The 21,969-nt window shown below is 61.4% G+C and overlaps 1 protein-coding gene and 1 pseudogene across 1 annotated transcript; both read right to left on the reverse strand.

The window, feature by feature from the left end:
* Positions 1-7,108: 7,108 nt before the first annotated feature.
* CPNE7 (copine 7) lies at positions 7,109-21,909 on the reverse strand. The gene is made up of 15 exons (XM_040633004.1): positions 21,733-21,909; positions 19,571-19,753; positions 17,004-17,078; positions 16,749-16,823; positions 15,994-16,077; positions 15,523-15,612; positions 15,298-15,396; positions 14,875-14,961; positions 14,453-14,512; positions 13,514-13,647; positions 12,611-12,665; positions 12,076-12,127; positions 11,875-12,008; positions 8,348-8,584; positions 7,109-7,773 (listed from the first exon to the last, which is right to left on the reverse strand). The coding sequence occupies exons 1-15, from the start codon at positions 21,907-21,909 to the stop codon at positions 7,585-7,587; spliced, it is 1,731 nt and encodes a 576-aa protein (XP_040488938.1). The 3' UTR covers positions 7,109-7,584.
* LOC121103558 lies at positions 19,095-19,220 on the reverse strand (annotated as a pseudogene).
* Positions 21,910-21,969: the final 60 nt, after the last annotated feature.

Below are 21,969 nucleotides of genomic sequence, written 5' to 3' on the forward strand. Positions count from 1 at the left end.
GCAGTACGCGGGGCATCCAGGGGCCAGAGCCGCAGGCCCCGCCGGCCACGCCACCCCGACGGCGGCGCCACGCGGCCTCCAGGGGCCCCGGCCCTGCCCGGCCCCTCCCGGAGCCCGCGGCTTGAGCGAGCTGGCTTTCTGCCCCTTGCCCCCCGAGGCCGGCCCTCACTGCGCAGGCGCGCGCTTGCTGCCCACGGGCGGGGCCTCCGCGGGAGCCGAGCGAGAGCGCGTCGTGCCTGAGTCACTCGCCGCACGTGGCTCGGGCCGCAGACTCCCTCCGCTGTGCCTGCTCCAGCGTTGAGCACGGACCTCTGTGAGGCTTCGCTGCCGTGTGCACGACACCCCGCGAGCGGAGGGAGGACGATCCACCTGTCCACCGCCGGCGGGGGCCGCGGGGTCGTGCGGAAGCATCTGGGAGAGGAGGTTGGCGGGCTCACTCCGCGTCTTTGCTCCAGGGTCGCTCGTGATGACCAATCGCAGCCTCCGATACGGGGTAGAGGACTCCCGTGATGGAGGATGGGCTTACCTAGGAGAGATGTTTCGGGCCATCAGAGTGATGCTGACGTGGGAAGACCCCACAGTTCCCAAGGCTGGGAAAAGTAGGGGCGAGCTGGGGTCCCTGTGCCGTGTCCAGCCAGCCTCTGTGGCTGGCCTGTCCTCTCCTTCCCTTCTTCTTGGGGAGCCCCCGGGAGCCCTCCCCAGTTCTCCCCATCCCTCGGCTAAAGGCCCCGTTGTTCCCCACACACTCCATCCTCCAGCAACTTATGGAAACCGTGTGCAGCACGGGGGGTCCCAGCGCCTCCTCTCTAGCGGCTGAGGAACCGAGGGCACCAGGGAGCATGAAGCGTGTGGCTGGGCAGTCCTCCCCCAGCACTCACGCCAACGACGGTTTTCCTCTGTTACAAAATAAGTGTGTGAATATTCAGGGACAACTCTGGGCGGGAATGCATCAAGGTGTTCACACAGCTGCCATGTGCGTGGATGAGCTGGTAATTTTTTTTTTTAAAGATTTTATTTATTTATTTGACAGAGAGAGAGAGAGCCAGTGAGAGAGGGAACACAAGCAGGGGGAGTGGGAGAGGAAGAAGCAGGCCCCTAGCGGAGGAGTCTGATGTGGGGCTTGATCCCAGAACACCGGGATCACGTCCTGAGCCGAAGGCAGACGCTTAACGACTGCGCCACCCAGGTGCCCCTGAGCTGGTGATTTTTTAAATTATTTTTGCTTACTTGGGTTTTCTAATTTTTCTACAAAGAGCACAAATTGCCTTTGTTAGAAGAAGAAAAAATGTTTATGTTCAGTAATGAGGTCCAAGACCCAGGAGCAGAGGAAGACAAGACAGTGGGGTGGGGCATACCTGAAGACATGCCCGGTGCACCTGAGGCAGGGTCTGACCACCAAGCAAAGAATTCACGGAGAACTCAGGAGCCAAGAGGAAGCTTCTGTTGGTCCTACACAAGAGACAACACTCCCAGCTAGAGGCTCTGAGAAGTCACTGTCTGCCCTAGAAGTGACTCACCTGTTCCCACTTGTCAGGTCTCCACCTGCATCCCACCTCCTCAGGGAGGCCTTCCGGGGTCACCAAGGCTGAGCCCGCTTCTGAGGTTTTCCCTACAACAACCCCCATGGCAATGATAGCAGACACTTTCCAGAAACTTATCTGATGCAAGTGCTAAGTGTTTTAGACCCTGTTGTATGGATAATTAAAGTTTGTATCCCTCTCACCTTCAAGAAATTCACAGGTGGTCATTGCAGGACCGTGTCCAGGACCTGGGCCCTTCTATCTTCTTGATCTACGCTGCATGGTTTCTACTTCCAAGTTCATCTGTGGTGCAAGAGGGCTGCTGACTCCCAGTCATTGCGTCTCAATCCAAGCAACAGGAAGGAAAGGGGCAGGAGATTCACGCCCTGAAACACAAACCACTCACCCTCACACTACCAGCTAACTTGTAGTCAGATGGCCACAGCTAGCACCAAGAGAAATGTAGTCTTTATCAGGACCACCATGTGCCCTGCTGAAAACTCGGGCCTTTTTACCATGCAAGAGGGGAGGATGAGCCTCGGCTGACCCCTAGGATCTGTGTCCCATGGCCCAGACCCCCCCTCGGTAGGCATGACAGAGGAGGCAGCAGGTTTGGAGGCAGGGCCGCGGTCACGGCGACAAGGCTAGAAGGAGCTCAGGCGGCTCCTGACCTGGTTCAGCCACCCAGGGCACATCAGCAGGCTGGCCTGCCCGTGTCAGCTGCGTACACGCTAACCTGCTATGCTCTAGGGGTTGGCACACAGCAGGCGTTCAATAAATGCTGCGCTACCAGGTGGAGGACCCGAGGGCGGAGCCTGGGTCCTCAGGGCAGCATTCTAGGGCCCCTCGGAGCGTGCTGCTTCTCTCCTGGCAGGCGCTGTCCTATTTCCTTCCCTTTGTCTGTGGCCCCAGCACGCCGCCAGCTGCTACATTAGTGGGTTTGGGGCTCAGGGCCAGCAGCGGGCTCTGCTATCCAAACTAATGCTGTTGCCTCCTGGGTGCTCCCACCTCGGGTGTCACCATGAGCCACTGGCCAGTCACCGTCTGTGAAGCCGGTCCCAAGTGAGGCCCAGACAGGCATCCGAGGTCGGCCATGGGCGCCAGGCCCAGCACACAGCTGGGAATTCAGCAGGGGGAGCTTTTCAGGCCCTTGTGGCCAGGAGAGCCTGCGAGCACCTGGAAGAAGCCAGCGGCAGGGCAGTCGAATTCCCACTTCCCTGGGGGGCAGGGGGAGTGGCCACCTTGGGACCACCAGCACGGCTGACCTCAGGCCCCCTCTGAGTGAGGACCACCACCCCCATCTTGCAGATGGGTGCTGGGCATGAGCTGTGCTGGGTCCTCAGCAAGCACCGGATGAATGAGTGAGAAATGTGCCCCCCCCAGGGCCATGCCCGAGCCCCCCTCAGCATTTGGGAGTGTCTGACCCCACAAGGCCCTGCCCCTCATCTCATGCCTGCCATGCTCAAGGGGTCCCCATCCAGCTTGGTCCAAACGGAGCACTGAGTGACATTGCCTCTGGCCCGTGTCCCCCGTCCTGGCCACAGGAGGCCCCACCCTGACCCCTGTGGGCCCTTTCTGCCCATCCCCTGCCTCCTACGTTGCATGGCTGCTCTGTCCCTCCCCGCCCGGGCTGGAGAAAGTTTCTCTAGTCTAGTGTTTGCACACCTCCTGTTCTCAGGAATGTTCTGGTCAACACTGAGTGTCTGCTGCGAGCAGGGTGCCAGGGCTGACACGACCACGGCCATCAGCCCACACAGCTGGGTCTGGCCAGCTCTGCGTAGCTTCAGGAGAGAGAAAGAAAAGGAGGCTGTGAGTGGCCTGCCCAAGTGGGACGGACCGGTCAGAAAGTGGCTTCCATAAAGGAGCTGAGGACAAAGACGCCCCCCCGCCCCGTGCGGACGCGCACGCACGTACCCATCCGAGCCCTGGTGGCTCTGGCTCTGGCTCTGAGTGCTTAGAACTGGGCTGCAGGGCCCCACTCTGGACACGCTCCCCCAGTCTGCACTCCCCGCCAGCTGCGCTTACTAGGCCAAGTGGCTTCATTTCTCTGAGCTTGTTCCCCTCGTGGGAAATGGTGCTCCCAAGAGGCCAGCCTCGGGGGGTGTGGGAATTCAGCGCAGTGAGGCTTGAGTCAGGCTTGGTGAGGACCCGGGACGTTGGCGTCCTCGTTCACGAGGCTCCGCAGCCGCTGGAGACCTTGATGGGAGGAAGGGTTCCGGGTGTCCCTTGCTCAGGAGCAGACAGCAGTGCAGTGGCAGAGGGAGGGGGGGCGAGGGATGGGGAACAAGGAAGCCGGTCTCGCCCACGGCCCCCCTGTGCCGAAGGCCGCTGCTCACGTCTGACAGCCCGGCTTCCGCCCCCGCACCAATTACAAGTACTTAGTCACAGCCGCCTGCCTGCGCTTCCCCTCCGCCACGGAAGAAAGAACAGCCTTGATGCCCAGCTGCCCCTGTTCCTACTCCCCCCCAGCGGGCGGCTGACTCTGAGAGTGTGGGGGCAGATCCTGGGGGGGGGGGTGACACTGACCCAGAGTCCTTGCCTGGGAGGCCCAGCCTGGGCTCTCGGGGGGAGGCAGATGGCCAGCAGGGCAGGGGCAAGTTTAAAATCGAAGAGATGGAGCTTTGGCACAATCCTCCTTCAGAACAAGAAAGAAAAGCCATGCTCCTTTGCAAAACTGATATTCATTTACCCAACCAGTATTTTGTGCCAGGCCATGGGCACCACCCATTCCGTCCTCACAAGAGCCCTCTGAAGAGTGTCTATCCGTGTTCTGCTGCGTAACAAATATCCCCAAACTTGGTGGCTTTAGAGCAACAGCACACATGGACGAGTTCACACCACCTCTGTGGGTCAGGAAGACAGGGGAGGACCAGCTGGCGGGACTGGCTCAGGCCCTCTCCTGAGGGTGTAGTCAGGGTCTGGCCAGGCTGCGGGAGCCCCTCTCGTGGGGTCACACGCACGCGGCCCGCCAGCTGGGGCCTCGGCTGCAGGGACTGCTTCGGCTTCTTTACAGCGTGGCTGCTGGGTCCCAAGAGCCAGCGTCTTCAGTAAGGAGGCAGGACAGTGGCATTTTCAAGACCAAGCCTTAGAGGGTCACATAGGACCCTAAGCCTTCCCAGGTTCTAGGAGAAGGAGGTTGCCAAGGAATTAGGGCCATGACTTAAAGCTGTCACACTCGCAGGTGGCAGACAAGGAGGCGACTTGTCCAAGGTCACACAGCTATTGGGAGCAGCAGCCAGGTGTCCAGTCTGACTGTGGACCAGTGAGCCGACCGCTGAAAGCACATTCGCTGTCTGCAAATCCCAAATCCATCCTCTGACAAGGGGGCCACTCCAGAAACTGGGGGGGGGGGGGGGAGAGAATTTCTGAAGTGAGTCAATCCCAGGGTGGCTCCTGCCGTGGCATCCTTGGTCCACACTTTCTGGTTCTGATTGCTGAGAAAACCCAAGTCCTGTTCTGTCATGAACGAGAGTGCGGCTCGCAGGTCTCCATGACAGCTGGCAGGATTTGTGGCTGCCCTGTCCTAGTTCCCTCCCTGGAAGCCCAGAGCCAGATGTGTCATAACCCTTGATGGAAGGTATTGTAGCGAAAGACATAAATCCTGGAATTGCATGGGGCCGGGAGGTCCTGCTTCCGCTACTGGACAGTTGTGTGACCCTGGGCAAGTCACTTAACTGTTCCGAGCCTTGCTTTTCTTCTCTGTGAAATGGGAGTATTTGCCGTCCCTCTGGGCCAGAATCTTTGGGTGGCAAGTGATGGAAACCCCCCACCACTGGTCTGCATAGAGAGGGGACTTGTGGTTCCCTTAGCAGGCCAGTCTTAGCTCAGGACGCAGAGCTAGCAACTCCTAGTGTGATTTCTCGGGCCCATTTCCTTTGTGTCAGCTCCTTCCCAGGTAGTCTCAGCCCACGTGGTGGCGGAGTGGTCACCAGCTGCTCCTGGCTCCCACACCACCAGCTCAGCAACGCAAGGAAAAGCCAAAGGTCAACAAAAGTCCCAGGATGGAGTCTCACCGGCCAGCTCAGGCCCAGGCAGAGGTGAGGCTCTGACTGGTATCAGTCACTACATCATGACAGCTGAGCTGGTGACCCCGTGCTGACGCCACCTCTCCCAGCAGCCCCTCCCCCAACACCCGCACGTGCCCAGCTGAGTCTGCCTACTGGCCAGGCCCCAGGCCCACAGCCTCCTGTTTTCCTCTAGTCCAGGAGGACATCCTCTGTAGGCTGCACCCTGACTGCTCCCTGTTTCCTGCTGGCGCAAGGAGAAAGGGCAGAGGGGAAAGGGTGGAGGGTAGCGGTGGGGGCCTGGCACCTCGGCTCCCTCTCTTATTCACATGCTCTGGGAGGGGCTGCATCCTTGCTAAGGCAACGGCTCCAAACAGGGAGCCTTCCTGCACTGCCGGCCCCTCAGGCCCCTTGCCCTGCCCTGGCCCAGAGCTGCTTCCTGGGCCTACCACTGCTGTCCTGGTGCTGTGCACAGACTCCCTCCCATTCGTCTCAGCTGACTCTTTGTGCCTTCTGGCCCCGCTGGGATCCTAACTGACCAATTCCCTTGGCTTCACCCCTGAATGGAACCCAGAACGGTCTGAGGCTTTCTGCCACTGAAACTGGGACCTGGTCATCCATGACTTGGTGGCAGGGTCAGGACACAGCTGACACACCCTCCCGTCTTGGAACCCTGCTGCCTCCCAGTGTGGATGGAGGGGGCTGTTTCTCTTCTGTCCTCTCCATCCCCAAAGAGACCAACATCGGCTCTTCCAGAATTTAGCAGTAGCTAGGTTACCATAGCAATGCCCATTATCCTTGCCTAACAGGAGATGAATCAGGAGCTAAAAATAGGCCTCCAGAGTGGGTGGGTGGATGGGTGGATGGATGGATGGACAGACGGATGGATGGATGGATGGATGGACAGGTGGATGGCTGGAGGGAGGGAAGGGTGGATGGATGGACAAATGGACAGGTAGATGAATGGATGGATATAGATGGATGGACGGACGGATGGATGGACGGACGGACGGACGGATGGATGAGCGAGTGGTTTGGAGGGCCTAGATTCAGGGTCAGGACGGTTTGTTTTTCCCAGACAAGATATTTCAGGGGAAGTCCCAATCAGAAACCCACCACCACAGGGCTGGGAAGCTTTGGCAGGTGGTGCTCCCTCCCCTGACAGAGCATGCAGCATGGAAGGTCCTTGTAAAACTGAGTTGCTGATTAAAGGCACCTGGGTCCCTGCCTGGCAGCCTCTCTCCACTTGAGCCTGGCTGATGCAGATTTCGGGCGGTGGATCACAGAAGGCCAAGGAGAGGCGGCTCAGGGTGTGGGGCAGCCGCTGCACCCTCTGGCCCTTCCTGTTGCCCCCTGGCACACTTGCATTCCTGAGAGGATCCTTCCTTTCCGTCCAGAAAGGACCCCGAGGGCCTGAGTCTAGAAGACTCCCTGTCCCAGTGTGGGGATTGGGAGGGGGCAGACTCGCCTGCCCCACCCCTCCAGAGGGATTCGGTCCTCTGCTGTAGGGGTGGGGAGGCAAGACTGGGGACAGTAAAGGCACAAATTGCTTTGGGGACGAGATGACACTTTATTATGTCTCAGCCCCCATCTGCAGACCCCACGGACTTGGGCGCAGAGGTGGGAGCAGCAGTGAGCAGGGAGGGAGGCAGGGAGCAAAGAGGAATCTTGACTGTGGGTCAGGGGGCCTGGGGGCATCTTGGGGTTTCCTCCACAACTGGCAGGCAGCCGCAGGCCCCTCCTCAATGAAGACTGGGTGCAAAGCAGAAATCCCCCAATCCCTAGGCCTCCCACGTTTGGGGCTGAGCTGCGAAGCCCCCTCCAGTTCTCTCAGGAATCCCTCCCCCCACATTCCTCACCAACCTGGAGGAGGCAGGGCCAGGCATGGGGGGCTACCGCCAGCACCCCCACACCTTCAGCTCCTGTTTCGGGGATCCCCAGGCCTGGATTTGTTCATCCTTCAGCCTTGGGGGTCCTGGAGCCTGGCCTAGGCAACAGGGTCACAGGAGGACAGGGGTGGGGCGGGGTGGGCGCAGGAGGGCTCTGGAAGGCGGAGGCGCCTACGGGACCTCGAGGGTGCTGGAGACGGAGACTGGCCGCAATCCCGGCTGCCCTGCCCTCTCAGGGGGGCCGGCCTCTTGGGTGTGGGGGCCGACGCCTCTCGGGGGCAGCTCCTTGTAGCTGTAGTACTCCACCAGCTGCCTCGGCACTTCGGCCAGCACGCACTTGGCCAGCGCCGCCGGGGACGCCTTCAGAGCGGGACAGCGTGGTTACAGTTGGGGGCCCTCCCAGCCCTCTGGCCCCCAGCCCAGCACACCCCAGCCGTATCCTCCGGAGCTGTGACCACGGCCCCCTAGCAGTGGTGGAATCTACCCCACAGCCCACCACTAAGTCTCCTGGTGGCCGGGGAGCCATGGTGTGGGATGCAGGCCCGAGGATTCGAGGCTGCAGTGCCCCACAGCTGCTGGCGTGGGGAGGCCTCGGGCGGCTCCAGGCACTGTCCTGAAAGGCCCCTGCACGCACATGGCCCTGCCCCTCCCCCCAGGCACGCAGGGCAAGTCTCAGGCTGGGAGGAGGTGGGTGACCCCCACCCCCACAAAGCCCCCGTGAGTGTGTCCTTGGGTCAGGAATTTCCTTCCTGTGTCTCACGAAGGGTCTGAAAGTGCCCGGGGAGCCCACCATGCTGCTGCCTTCTCTCCCCCTTGTAGGTTCGATATTTTCAAAATAGGAAGGTTCCTAGGTGCTTGAAAGCCGCTGAAGTCCCCCCCCCTGCCTGGGAGCCGGGGGGGCAGGCCCCGGACCCCCACCCTCCCAAGCACTCACGCTCTTGAGCTCCCGGAAGGGCACAAACTGCACAATGTCTCGGAGAGCCGGCTCGCCCCGCAGGGAGCGCAGGACACCGTCGTCCCCGTCCAGAGTCTGCATATCTGTGAAGTCGGCGTTGCCCACCCCCACAATGATGATGGACATGGGCAGGTGGGAGGCGCGCACGATGGCCTCCCGGGTATCGGCCATGTCGGTCACCACGCCGTCGGTCAGGACCAGCAGAATGTAGTATTGCTGGGGGCACAGGGGAAGAGTGAGCACGGGTCCCCGCCCCTTCCTCAGGCCCTCGGGGTTGCCTGGGGACCCTTGAGGGCTGCACCTACCCCCCAGGCAACCTCAAGTTCCCCAGCCAGCTCCCCTCCCCCAGACAGCCTGGGAGCCACCACAGGCACCCCGAGCTGGTGGTGTTCAGGCTCTTCTGAAACTGTGTTTGCTGAAGTGTAATGCGTCACGCCCAGAAGACATCATGAGCTCATTTACTGGGGTCGGATGCTTCCACCCGTCTCCCCACCCTCGCACAGATGGAGGGGCTGAGGCTGGTGGGGCCTGGGTCTGAACCCAAGTCTGAGGCCTGAGGAGGGTCCTGTGGGCACTCAGTGGACAGGGCCTCCCACATCCTGAAGGGACCCTGGGATCCAGGAACAATTTAGAGAGAACACCCTCTGGCCCAGCCTGGCCAGGTGCTCAGCACACCAACACAAGGACAGACTGGGACTTGTTTCAAATAAAAGTCCATTTCCTTTGTTAAAAAAACAAAAAAACAGGGGTTGGGGCCCCTGAGTGGTTCAGTCAGTTACACATCTGACTCTTGATTTTGGCTCAGGTCACGATCTCAGGGTCGTGAGGTCGAGCCCTGGGTCAGGCTCCATGCTGAGCATGGAGTCTGCTGGAGATTCTCTTTCCCTCTGCCCCCCGCCCCCCACCACCGCATTCTCTCTCTCTCTCTCTCAAAAAAAAACACAAGGTGGCTGGCTGGTTCAAGCATGTGTCTCTTGATCTCAAGGTCATGAGTTCAAGCCCCACACTGAGTGTGAAGATTACTTAAAAAATAAAATCTTTAAAAAGCAAAACAAACACAAAAATCCCAAAAAACAGAGCTACTAAAAATCAGTACTAAAAACCTGGACAAGAGAAAACATAAGGAGAAAAAAGACGACCCTGGCCCAGTGGGCACCAACACTGTGACACCGTGTGAGAGAAAGACCAACGGGCACCCAACAGGATCACCTTTGCCAAGAAGCCCCCTATCATCACATGTCCTCCTCCCCCTCTGAGCCCCAGACCCATGGGAGGAGTGACCGTGTACTGGGCAGTCTGAGGACCCCTGGCTGGACCCAGCTCTCAGCCCCATGTACACGGCCCCTCCTCAAGAAAGCCCCCACGCCCTCCTCCTGCTCCCCAGACTAGGTCCAGGGAGGACCTGAGCTCTGCCAGCTACTGAAACACCAAGCTCCGTCGCCCTAAACACGGGGCCTCCCAGGACTGGGGAGTGGGTGACTATTGTCCAGCCCCAGGAAGCCCTGTGGGCCCTGGGAGGAAGTGACCTGGACAGGAAGAGATGGTGAGGAGCACTGAGAAGTGGGTCTCAGGTTACACACGGAGCACCTCCCCAGCGTAGCAACACTGCTCCTCGGGAAGCCATCTAACACCATCTAAGGGCCCGCAGAGACCTGTATGAAGCATCTTGGCTGAGAGGGAGGCTCTGAGCACCAAGAAGGACAGAGGCAGGCGTGAGTGCGTCCTGGGGACACTCCCACCACCTCCCGGGAAGTCTGCCCCCATTCACAGGAATCAGAAGACGAGAACTGGTGAATGCCCCAAGGGGCACAGTCGGCAGACCCTCCAGGACACCCCCCGCCCAGGTTCTCCATCAGTTGTACAGGAGGGGAGGTGGAGGACACATGCACCATCACACTGGGGCCACTTCCCCCAGTTCTGCCTGTAAAAACCATCAGGACAGGACTTTTCCAGCTGGACGTGTGTGTGCTACCGAGACAGTTCATATTTAGATATTCACATTTCAATACCGAGGGATTTACTGTCGTCTTTTAGGTGTGGTCATGGCATTGTGGCTCTATTTTCTCTCTTCTAGAGGGTTATACTGATATTTACAGATGAAGTTATGGGTCTGGGATGTGCTTCAGAATCATAGGGGAAGGTGCCGCTGTCTTAGATTCCGGACGGGACCCTACGTCAGAAATAATAGTGTTATGGAATTATTATTGGGGAAGTTAATGAAATAGGAACAAATTCTATAGATTAGATAAAACTCCTATATCTAAATTAAAAACTTCCTGAAGTCGGTGTTTGTGCTATGACTACATACAAGAACACACAGGCATCAGGAAACACACAGCAAAGCATTAAGGAGTCACAGGGCAAGATGTGCAGCCTTGGTGTCTGGGGCCTCTGTCCCTGGGAGAGAAAGCTGAAACTGTCGGGGGCCCAACAGGGTGAGAGACAGTCCAGGCAGCGGGAGGACGGGCGGCTGGCGGCTGGACGATGGCGAGTCCCAAGGACAGAGCAAAGCTGAAGGGCCCTACAGGTCAGAAGACCAGGACGCCAGGCAGACCCAGGGACCACAGGCAAGTGTGGACACATGCAAAAGGGGGTGAGATCAGAAGGGTGTCCTTCAAGGGCGCCTGGGGGGCTCAGTCGTTAAGTGTCTGCCTTGGGCTCAGGTCATGGCCCCCCCCATCGGGCTCCCTGCTGAGCAGGAAGCCTGCTTCCCCTCTCCCACTCCCCCTGCTTATGTTCCCTCTCTCGCTGCCTCTCTCTTTCAAATAAATAAAATCTTTAAAAAAAAAAAGGGGGGGTGTCCTTCACCACCCTGGGCTTGAAAGCTGAGCCGTGGTTGTGCACAGAATGTCCTTGCTGTTGGGGGGTGGGAAGTGACGTCTTTCACAACATAAATAGTCAAAGCAACGACCAACTATGCGAACAGCAGCACAAACAGACCTACGGACATGCCGACAAAGGACAGCAGAGGGGCGCCTGGGGGCTCGGCTGCCTTTGGCTCGGGCCATGATCTCAGGTCGTGGGATCGAGTCCTGAGTTGGGCGCCCTGCTCAGCGGGGAGCCTGCTTCTCCCTCTGACTCTCCCCCCACTCATGCTCTCTCCCTCTCTCTCTTAGAAACAAAATCTTTGAAAAAAAGAAAAAGAAGAAGAAAAAGTAAAGCAGAACGTAACGTTCAGCACATTATTCGTAAAAAATAAAAAGACACACAAACAAAATAATATACGCACAGCAGAACAGGACACAGACAGGTGGCCACCCGTGGGGAAGGGGCTGGTTAAATCGGCCTCCAGGGAGTGCGATCCGCCAGGTGAGATTACACCTGTGCCTCTAGGGGGGCTCTGGGGCCCTCATGCACACACACACCCACCGTGCCCCCAGCCCTGCACCGCCCTGACCTCCATGCCCCCACACACACCACGGCCCATACGCTGCCCTGGTCCCCCGGGCACACACCACCTTCTAGTGTGCCCGGTTCCTACCACGCCACCTGCGCCAGGTACCTACAGAGGCCTCCCCAGTGTGTTCCTCGGCCGCGGCCATGCGGGCCACCTTGGAGATGATGGGAGCCACGTTGGTGGGGCCGTACAGCTGGACCCTGGGCAGGCAGTTCCGGTAGGCCTCTACCACACCCTGGATTCCTGTGGGGGAGGGAGGGTGAGCCCCACCCCGGTGCACCCCCCACCCAACCCCGCCTCATGCCCCTACCTTCACACTCATCGTCCTCAGGGTTGAAGTTGATGGCAAAGTCATGGGACACCTGGGTGGGCACAGAGGGCCTGTCAGCTGGACTACCCCTCCAGGACTCCCGCCCCACACCTCCTGGGAGAGGTAGGTTTGCAGCCCCAGGGGCCCTCCCATGGACAGAGCCTCGTGGACGGAGCCACCTGGGAGAGAGGGCAGGCAGACTAGTCCTTCAGCCCCTGGAGCCAGTGGGGCCGGAGGCCTCTGAGTTGCATTGACCCAATAAACCCCTCCCACCACCATGTTTTCCTGCTATTGGGAGATTCCAGACTCTTTTCCCTTCTCCCGACAGGGACGCAGAGTCTGTCTTCAGTTCTCCCGAGGTGACTGGTGCTAGGTGACCAAGGTCAGCCTCTCTGGCTAGAAGTGCAAGGTCCCTGCGTTCCCAGCAGTGAGAGGCAGCAGCCGAGGGGTCCCAGGACCCAGGGGAGAAGCAGCATGGCCCCCGGAGGCCCCAGCATGTGTAGGGGGTGGGGTTCTGGTCCCCAGGCTCTCCTACCTCATACTTGGGAGGGATTCGGGCTCCAAACCCCAAAGCAGAAAATCTCTTGTCGCTGGAAGAGAGGCGGCCCCATCACACAGGGGTCCCTGATTTCCTTGGGGTAGGGGGTGCTTTGGGGAGATAGCCACCAGAACCAGGATAGACGGGCTGTATTCCACCGCTGTGTGACCAGGCCTAGGCTGACACTTTCCTGGGCACCTGGCCCTGCTCCGAACCACACAGGGGACACTAAGGCACTGAGCCATGAGTAAGACACCCAGCCTCCAGGCAGGGGCAGAGCCAACTCTTCCAACTCTGGGACCATGACCTGACCCTGGGAAGCAATGGCCTCCTGCCTTTGGGACCTCAGCTCTCTGCCACCCACCCCCTGAGAGAGGGGTCTACCCTTCCATAGCCTCAGTTTACTGGTCTGTAAAGTGGGCCACAGACCACCACCCCATGTTTGTGTGAAGGGTGAAGGGGACCATGTGAGTGAGGCCAGCCCAACATGGGAAGTTCTAACCTGCACTCCGCCTAAGGGGGCTGGACTGCCCGTGGGGATCAGCTGTGCAGGGACACCTGGGTCTGGCCAGTGGAGCAAGCCCCACCCATGGTGGCCCAGACGCTGCCAGCCTTCCTTGGGCCAGTGGATATAGCCATGATGCCCACCCCTGGGCCCAAGCCTGAGCTGGGGTCAGGGAGGCCAGGGGCAGGGATGCAAGGAGGCCAGGGGCAGGGAGGCAGGGAGGCTGGGAGGCCGGGGGGGGGAGGAAGGTAGGCCAGGGGAGCAGGGAGTCCAGGGGCAGGGAGGCCAGGGACGCAGGGAGGCCAGGGGGCATGTAGGCCTGGAGAGGCAGGGAGTCAGGGAAGCCAGGGCAGGGGGGCAGGGAGGCTGGGAGGCCAGGGAGGCAGTGGCCGCACCTGTCATAGTCCTGGCAGATCTCCCCCACGGCCACCAGAGCCTGCAGGTACTCGTTGGGCTGGAAGGGGTTGATATAGTGCAGCGAGCAGCTGTTCCGGGGGTCACCATTGGAGGCCGTGAAGTCAATGGCCACCTGCAGAGACCCCAGCTCATGAGCTGGGGACCCCTCTCCCACCTGGGCTGGACTAGGCACCCAGAACCCCCATTTGACAGGTAAGGGGAATGAGCTGTGGGGAGCTGCTTGGTAAGGGGTGCAAACCAGAGCAGTCCCCAGGGCCTTGCGAGGGCCCAGCTCTGTGCTGGGGTGGAGGGCAGAGGGCAACTGCGCTGACCAGACACCCGGAGCCTCTGCAGGTGCTGCCAGCCCAGGGCCCACAGCCGTCACACGGTCCTGGGCCTGGGGCGGGAGCGGTGGGAAGGGACCCAAGGCCAAGACCAGGCCAGGCTGGTCTCTGCCGTCTCTGCTGCCACCCTGCCTGGGCTGGGATCCCTGTGCCGCCCCTGCCTGGACGCCTCCCTCGGACCCCTCTGGCTGCCGCTCAGGGGAGTGACACACAGGCTCTCCAGCGCCACGGCAGCCCGCAGCTCCCGGCCAGGCCACGGCAGCTTGCTCTGTGGCTTCTGGTGGTGTCCCTGGTGGTGACAAGTGTCACTCTGTTCTCACCTCACATGTCTCTGTCACTGCTTTTGTGGAGGCTGAGTCCTGGCTCCAACCCCTCCCCAGGGAGACCCCCTGTGCCCATTTCATCGGCACAGGAAGAGCCCAGGGGGCGGGGGGGGGGTGGACCCTCCAGCGGGGCTTTACTACACCCAGGTATGCACACTGCCCACTGTTCGGGTGGGGAGGGTGCCCGGGCTCTGCGGGCGTGGAGGGGCTCTGCGGGGTGGGGTGGGGCGGGCAGTGGGGCGGGGTGGCAGTGGGGATCCCGTGCACTCACCGTGAAGTGGATCTGGCAGCCGCCCATGATATAGTCCAGGAACGAGTGGACCCTGTAGAACTTCCAGGCAGGGGCGTCGGCAAGGCCCACCCAGGGCACCCCACTCCCAGACATTGAGGCTGGAGCCCCAGGGACCTGCCCTCCCCCAAGGTAGCTGCCTGGAGCAGCCTGACCCCCAGCTTCCCCCCTACTTCCCTTCTACGACTCCTCCTGCCCTCCATCCCTCCCACCTCCCTCCCCCAAGGACTGGGGACCCCCAGGCCTCTGGGATTGGGGGCCTTTCAGGGTCCATCTGACAATGGGGAGACTCGCAGGGAGGGGCGCGCCCCTGCCTTGTTGGCTCTCTGCAGAGTTGAGGTGGGAGCTAGCCCCCGACCCACTGTGGGTAAGTGGGGTGTCCGCAGGCAGGGGCCGCAGCTCACCTTCAGGTCTGCCAAGATGACCACCCCGGAGTTCTTGTAATGACGCTTCTTCTGCTTGTATTTGGCATTCACGCATTCCCACTGGGCCTGGGGGACAGGGATAGGCAGAGACCCCCCTCCAGAGCGCCAATGCCCAACACCCACCCCAAGGGAGAGGGAGGCCTCCAAACCCCAGCCCTGAACAGCGTTTTTCCAACTATAATGATGTGACCGATGTCCCTGGTCTGGCCAACTGCCAGGCGAGGTCGTCATCGGTCTTCTCAGGGTTTTACCCATAATAACAGCTTCTGGAGCCCACCTGGCTCAGGGCCACCTCCCTACCTGCCTCCTGTGGCTCCTCCCAGAGAACCATTTGCGGATGGGTCAGAGCTCGGCTTTCACCCAGTCTCCACCTTGTTTTCGGGGTGGGGGGGCCCAGCTCACCTGGTCCTCCCCGAAGGCTTTCTGCATCTCCTCAAAGGTGGTGGAGAATTCCCCGATGAAATCATGCTTTCCTCGGGAGTCATAGTCCCAGACGAGGCACTGGGGAGCCCAGGCCCCCTTAGCCTGCCTGCCCCTCTGGGGACCCCCGCCTGGATGTCTCCATCCCCCTGCAGCAGGGTCCCCCGCCCCGCCCCCAGCGCCCCAGTCCTGCCCCACCTGCCCCACCTTCAGAGGCCGCGTCTCTTCACAGCTGCACAGATTGCTCAGGGTCACCTTGAAAGGCTCCCACACGGGGCTGAGGTTGTTCTTTACCACCTGGGGGCGGGGGGTGGGGGGGCTGGCTCTGGCTCCTCCGGGAGCCACCTCCAGAACTTCCGCCACATCGCTGGGCCACCTGGAACCCCTGATCTTTAAATAGCCTCTTTTTTTTTTTTTAACTCAGATTAATTTATCTCAAAAGGAAAGGGTGTCTCTCTGCTCTAACTGAAATGCCACTTCCCCTCCAGGCGGGGACAACCCAACACAGTGGTGGATTCTAGCAACACGCCTGGCCTGGTCTGCGGGCTCCCTGTCGGAAGGGACACGGGTGCTGGGAGGACACGGGGGAGTGCCGGGGCTGGCTCCTTTCCCTGTCCTCTCATTCCTGTCCCCCGAGCACTGCAGAGGACGTCAGGGTGCTAGACAGCGAGCCCTCACCTCCGTCCGGTACACCAGCTGCTCGCTCTGGTCGTCGTTGACCCGGTAGAGCTCCAGGAAGGGGTCCGACTTGCTGAAGAGGTCCTGCAGGAGGAGCAGAGGCTGTGCTCACGCTGGGCTGCTTCCCAGCAGGGCTGTTCACCCCCCACCCCCGAAGCCTCCATCTCCTTAGCTACAAAACGAGGGCAAGAGCCCCTCAGAGCGGCCCAAGGCCTTGCCCTCCCCTCTAGAGCCTTCAGTGGCTCTCCAGTACCCTTCTTGGAACTCTCACTCCCAGACCACCCTCTTTCCGGCCATGGTTGCACACCCTCCGCTAGCACCAGCGGCTGTCCCCCCTCCTCCTCCCCAGGCTCTGACCTCCCAGGCCAGGGGGCAGCAGGAGACCCTCCAGCAGGTGAGACCCCCGCTGTGTGTGCTTCCACCCCGTGTGAGAGCCGACAGAGCCAGGCTCAGAGCCAATCCCTCCACTGTCTGGATGGCAGCCTCCCCAGCACGTGTCCCCATCATTCAACGGGGCCACGAGCGTGAACAGAGATTTCAGGAAGCCCCAGCGTGCAGCAAGAACGCAGCTAAGAGCCAGTGACGGGAACACCCGGGACAGGAGCAGCCTGCCTGGCGGCCCCGTGCGGCTCCAACCGCCTCTCCCTCAACACGGCGCTCGCGTCCCTGCGGCCGTCCCGTCCTGAGGGCTCTGAGGGGGGACAGCGCCGGGGGTGCGCTGTCATCACAGCCGCACACGGGCGCCCGCCACACACCTTGTCATCCAGCTTCCGGGCCCTGAAGGAGAGCTCCACGTAGCCGTTGTTCCCCGAGATGTCCTCGGCGATCACCTGGGAGGGGAAGCCACGCTCCGAGCTCCGCAGGCCGGGCCGAGGAGGGGCACCGGGACCCCGCAGGCAGCCTCGGGCCTCGCCCCTCTGTCTTCCGGGACGGGCCTCTCAGAGCCACGTCGAGGAAGGGGTGAGGGTCTGACGGGTGCAGGGGCTGGGAGGGAAGGCAGGCAGCCTCACCGTGATGGTGGACTTGCCGGCGTTCCTGCCGAACTTGAGCAGCAGAGGGCGGGTCATCTTCTTCTGGGCCACAATCTGGAAGTCGGAACAGGCAGGGAAGGGTCCACTCCTGTCCCCTGGGGACCCCGGCCCTGCCCTCAGTCCCCCTGGGCAGTCCGGCTCTGCAAACCCTACGAGCCAGGGCCCCACAGCCTCGGGGCCCTGCAGTGACGAACCCACGGCCTCTCTTGCGAGGCTCGGCCACCTGACGGACGTCCCTCCATGCGGCGTGACCTCGGGCTCAGTCAGGGGCCCTCAGGCCCGTTGCTTCGGGAGCCCATCCAGCCCCGATTCCTCAGCCGCCGAGCCTGGCCCCAAGGTGGCAAGGTGCTTCCAACAGCCCCTGACAGCCTGAGGCCGAGGGGGCTCCTGGGCCCTGGACTCCCAGACTGCCCTGAAGGTGGCAGAGGGGTCGAGAGCAAGAATGGAGACACCAAGCCAGCCCTCCACCGTCCTGTGCGTTCGTGCAGACAATTCTGCACCACGGACGTCCTTGTGCTGCACCCTCCCTGGGAGCTCCTCCTCACCCCTGCCCACCTGGGCCTCCCCCTCCCCCTCGCCTGGCCCTGCGGGATGCTCCCTTCATTCAGCTACAAACCCTAACTGGGACCCGTGAGTTGACCCAGGGAAGCTGTGTGCAGCCCCTCAGGTGGGTGGGTGCCCTGGTCTGCAGAAGAGACCGGTGATGACAGCCCCCTCACAGCTACCAAAGGCTCAGCGACACCCATTGCTGCCCAAGGAAGACGGGAGGTGTCGCCATGGTGACAGCAACATGGATGCTCATTAGCACTACCTGGCCCCACCGTCTGCCAGCCCCTGGAGCTGGGGTGACTGTGGCAAAGTGAGCTGAGTCTACACAGCAGACAGGATATTCCCAACCCACACACCATCGGGGCTGCCTAGCTGACAGCTTCCGAGCATGTGGGACCGTTCCCTGCACGTGGGGAGGTCAAGATAAGCTAAGGGGTGCGAGGGGGAGGGAGGCCGTGTCCTAAGCCCCCCAGGCTCTCCCACTCATAGGCTCCACTTCTGGGGCTGTCACATTAGGACAAGTGGGATCGCTGGCTTGTGAACCAGTTAGGCTCTCTCAGTCCCCCCGCCGAGGTGGGTGATGCTTGGAGGTTCAGGCAGAGGCCAGCGACTTGCTCCAGGTCCTGGGACTGGGATTTGCAGCCAGTGTGCCTACGTGAAGCTCCGTCCGCAGCTCCCCTGATGGCCGTGCAGGCCTGGTCAGTCGGCTGAGAGCAGGCCTCGAAGGAGCTCTTCACCGTCTAAGGTTCCCATGTCTACTAGGTGTGTACGTGTCCACACCTGCTCCTGAGTGTGTCCAAGCATGCGTCCGTACCCTCGTCCGTGGACTCGTGCCCGTTGGAACATGCATGTCCGTGCATATATGTCCACACACGTGTGTCTACGCACGTGTCTGTGGCGTGCGCTATCCTCTTCCATGCTCAAGAGGGGCAAGTGGGAAGCCCCCCGGGGGAGAGGGGATCCCATGCTCTGCTGTGTGCCCTTCCTTAATCTCAGTGCTGTCATCTGTAAAATGGGGTTGGCAGAGGGACCCACCCTAAACCAGCTCCAAACCAGACAGCAGTGGGGTGAGTCATGCAGACGTCCTGTTGGGTTAAAGACAGCGGACACAAATGAGAACACGCCGCGTGATCTGTGAACAGGCAAAGCTAGCAGGAGTTGGCTGGAGAGGAGGGGTCTGTGGGTGATGAAATGTCCTGCGTGAGCCGGGTGATGGTCAGGGGTACGGGGACCTAAACTCATCAGCATCAACCCTTCAGGTCTGCACGTATTACTGTACGTAAATTACAGGTGGGTCAACAAGAAGCCCCTCCCCTCACAGGCCAGCAGGGGTCCGCGGCAGGACCTCCGACACACGGCTGGCTGCTAGCGCTCCTGTTGTGCTGCTGAGGGAAAACCTACGGGACAGGACCTCATCCGAGGACCACAGACAGTGCCCACCCCTCGACGGCTGGTCCCTCTGCCGCAGGGAGAACAAGGACACTTAGGTGCCGATGCGGAAGGGCTCTCGTAGGTCATGGAAGTGAAAAAAGCAAGGCGCAGAGCAGTGTGTGTAGTTCGTGTTGTTAAAATACACTTACTGAGGGAGGCACACGTCACACAACAGCGTGAACACCCCATCACCCCGTTTATGAACTACAAAAGGACCCAAAATACACATACCGAGAGAAAAATACACTCATTTCCTCACGTGAGAGCACAGAACCGGGGACAGGCAAGAGGTAGATGTTCCGTGCCTTGCCTTTCACACTTTCCAAACGTTGAATTACAGGAATGCCTTACCCAGGTCAAAATTACATACTTTCAAAACTAGCTACTAAGGAATTTTTAAGAGAAGTCACTATGGAGACAGGCAGAGCAGGACGCTTGTCCCAGAGGGAGCTCTGAGGTCAGCCGGGCCGTCCCCACGCCACCACGGCCTCCCACCAGCCCTCCGCGTTGGCCCAGGGGTGCTCCCCCTGCCCGGGCCTCTCCTCCCGAGGGGACAGGGTGCCCACCTGCCCCAAGGTGCACTCCATGCCTCCAAGGAAGTCATCATCCTGGCAGCCCAGGTTGCCGGGTCCGTGGGTGTCGTAGACCTCGAACCGCAGCTTCTGCACCTCCTCAAAGTAGTAGTCGAGCGTGAAGACCTTGGAGAACACGGGGTGCAGACTGCTCCTGACCACTTCCGTTCTGTCCACCTGCAAGCAGCCCAGGCTGAGCAGACCCCACAGGAAAGCCGCGGCCACCAGGCGCTCCCCGGGCCCTGCGCCCCCCGCTCTGGCCCGCAGAGGCCCCTCACCTGCCCTCACATGCTCCTGGAGGACTCACGTCCAGGCCATGCCCTGGGAAGACCCCCCTCCCTGCCAGCCTGCACTGCAGTTCTCAGGATGTCAGCTGCTGCGGGGCTGCCAGGAGCCCCAGGTACCTCCTTCCCTGAAAGAAAGTCCCCTGCCCTGGCCAGCCATAGGCTCCAGCCTCTCTGCATCTCATGTCATGCCCACCACAGCCGGCTCTATCCCCATCACTGCTGGGGAAACTGAGGCTCAGACAGGGGAAGGGTCCCGTGCAAAAGCAGTCCAAGTTAGGAACACAGTTGGATCAGAACCCTGGGCTGGGCAAACCCAAAGTGGAGATCTCTCCCCCGCTGGGCAGACGGGGAGACTGGGGCAGGGGTACAGATCCCCCTGGGGTCAGCTCTCTCCTCCAGCTTAGGCCCCCCTCCACCCCTAAAGCACAATCCAGCCTGGGTAGGTAGGTTTTCCACCCTCCAGGGCCCACAAAGTCCCACACCCTCAGACGGAGGGTCTGTGTGCCCCCCCCCGAGACATCTGCACCCGTGCTCAGACCAAGAGAGCCCTCCTCCTCGCAGATCCTTCCAATGTCCCCACCACCACAAAGACCCTGGGCTGGGGTGGCCCCTTGCCTCCTAGGTCGATGACCCACAGGGTTTTGCAGCCCCAGGAGCCTGGCGGTCAAGAGATGACAAGAAACAGCGCAAAGTCGCACCTCATGGGGGAGTAGAGCTGGTCTGTGGAAGCTGGCGACTGCAGCCTCCAGGACTCTGCGCCCCCACAGGTCGGCCCCACGTGTCTGCCTCCCCCACCAGGGTTCCCAGCAGTGAACACCAGGGTCTCCCCCTCCCCGCCCACTGCTCCACCACCCCTTCAGGCCCCTCACTGCCACCTCAGCCAGGGGGCGCGCTGGAGCCTGGGAGGGACCCCTCGATTCCACCGGCTTCAACCCCAACCTCGCCTGCGCGTGCCAGGCGTGTCCGCGGTGGAGGTGAAGCGCACCTCTCACAGGACGCGGTGACTGACGGAGAGCTCTCACAATGCAGAGTACCCTGAGCGGTCACCGCGACTGCCCACGGGGAGGGCTGCGCCAGGGTGACAAGGGGCGGCCGGCCACGCAGGACCCGAGAGTATCAAAGGGACAAACAGGACGGCGGAGGCACAAACCAGACCCCAGCGGTCCCAACCTGGCCATAAGTGCTGGGCTGACCCGGTCACCCCAGGGCGCTGGACACTCGAGGTAGAGTTGCCACAAGAGCAGAGCAGACGACAGGCTGGGAGCCGTCCGGGGGGTCAGAGACCAAATCTACCTCACTAGTGCCCCAGCCTCGGTCAGCTGCCCCCCCCAAGTGCCCCAGCCTCGGTCAGCTGCCCCCCCAACCCGGCAGCCCCACCTGGCCCGCCCTGCTCCCCGCTCCGGGATCCGAGGTCTGGGTGCTCTGCCTGATGGACGAGGACCTGGCAGAGAAGTGGCCCTGCTGGTTGCCCCTCAGGCCAGAGGGGGACCCATGAGCCCAGGCCAACCCTGCAACCCCCCGGAGCCATACCATTCTCTCCGGCAGCCCCCCACTCCCTTCTGCACCCCTTAGTCAAGCCCCTTGCCAGCACCCTCAAACCTGGGTGCCTCACTCCGGCACCTAAACCCCCCCGTGGGACCCTGGTCGTGCCCCCCATGCTGGTGCTCCCTCTCTCTGCCCAGGGCTCCTCTCGGGTGGCCTCCAGTCCAGCCACCTCCCCCCCGACTGCTGGACACCGATTCTCTAGACCTGGTAACCCCAGCCCTGACCCTGCCCTGCACCCTGCCCACCCCGGTCTCTGTGTCCCCAGCTCCAGGCCCCCAGTCCCCACTCAGCACCTGCACGGGCCGCGGCCGCCCCCGCCCCTACCTGCACCCACTGGCTCTGGGACTGCAGCAGCAGCAGCACCACGCTGGGGTCGGACTTGGTGAGCGGGTCGCGGTCCAGCAGGTGCCGGCAGCTGAGCCGCAGCTCCACCTTGGAGGCGCGGGGCGCAGGCATCACTCCGGGGGGCGCCACCGCCCGGCACTCCGAGCCCGCGCTCATGCTGCGGGCGCCGCGCTCGGGGACTCGGCTGGGCGCACCGAGGGGCCGCTGCCCAGTCGG

The sequence above is a fragment of the Ursus maritimus genome, unplaced genomic scaffold (assembly GCF_017311325.1).
Source record: "Ursus maritimus isolate PB19 unplaced genomic scaffold, ASM1731132v1 scaffold_19, whole genome shotgun sequence".
NCBI lineage: Eukaryota > Metazoa > Chordata > Mammalia > Carnivora > Ursidae > Ursus > Ursus maritimus.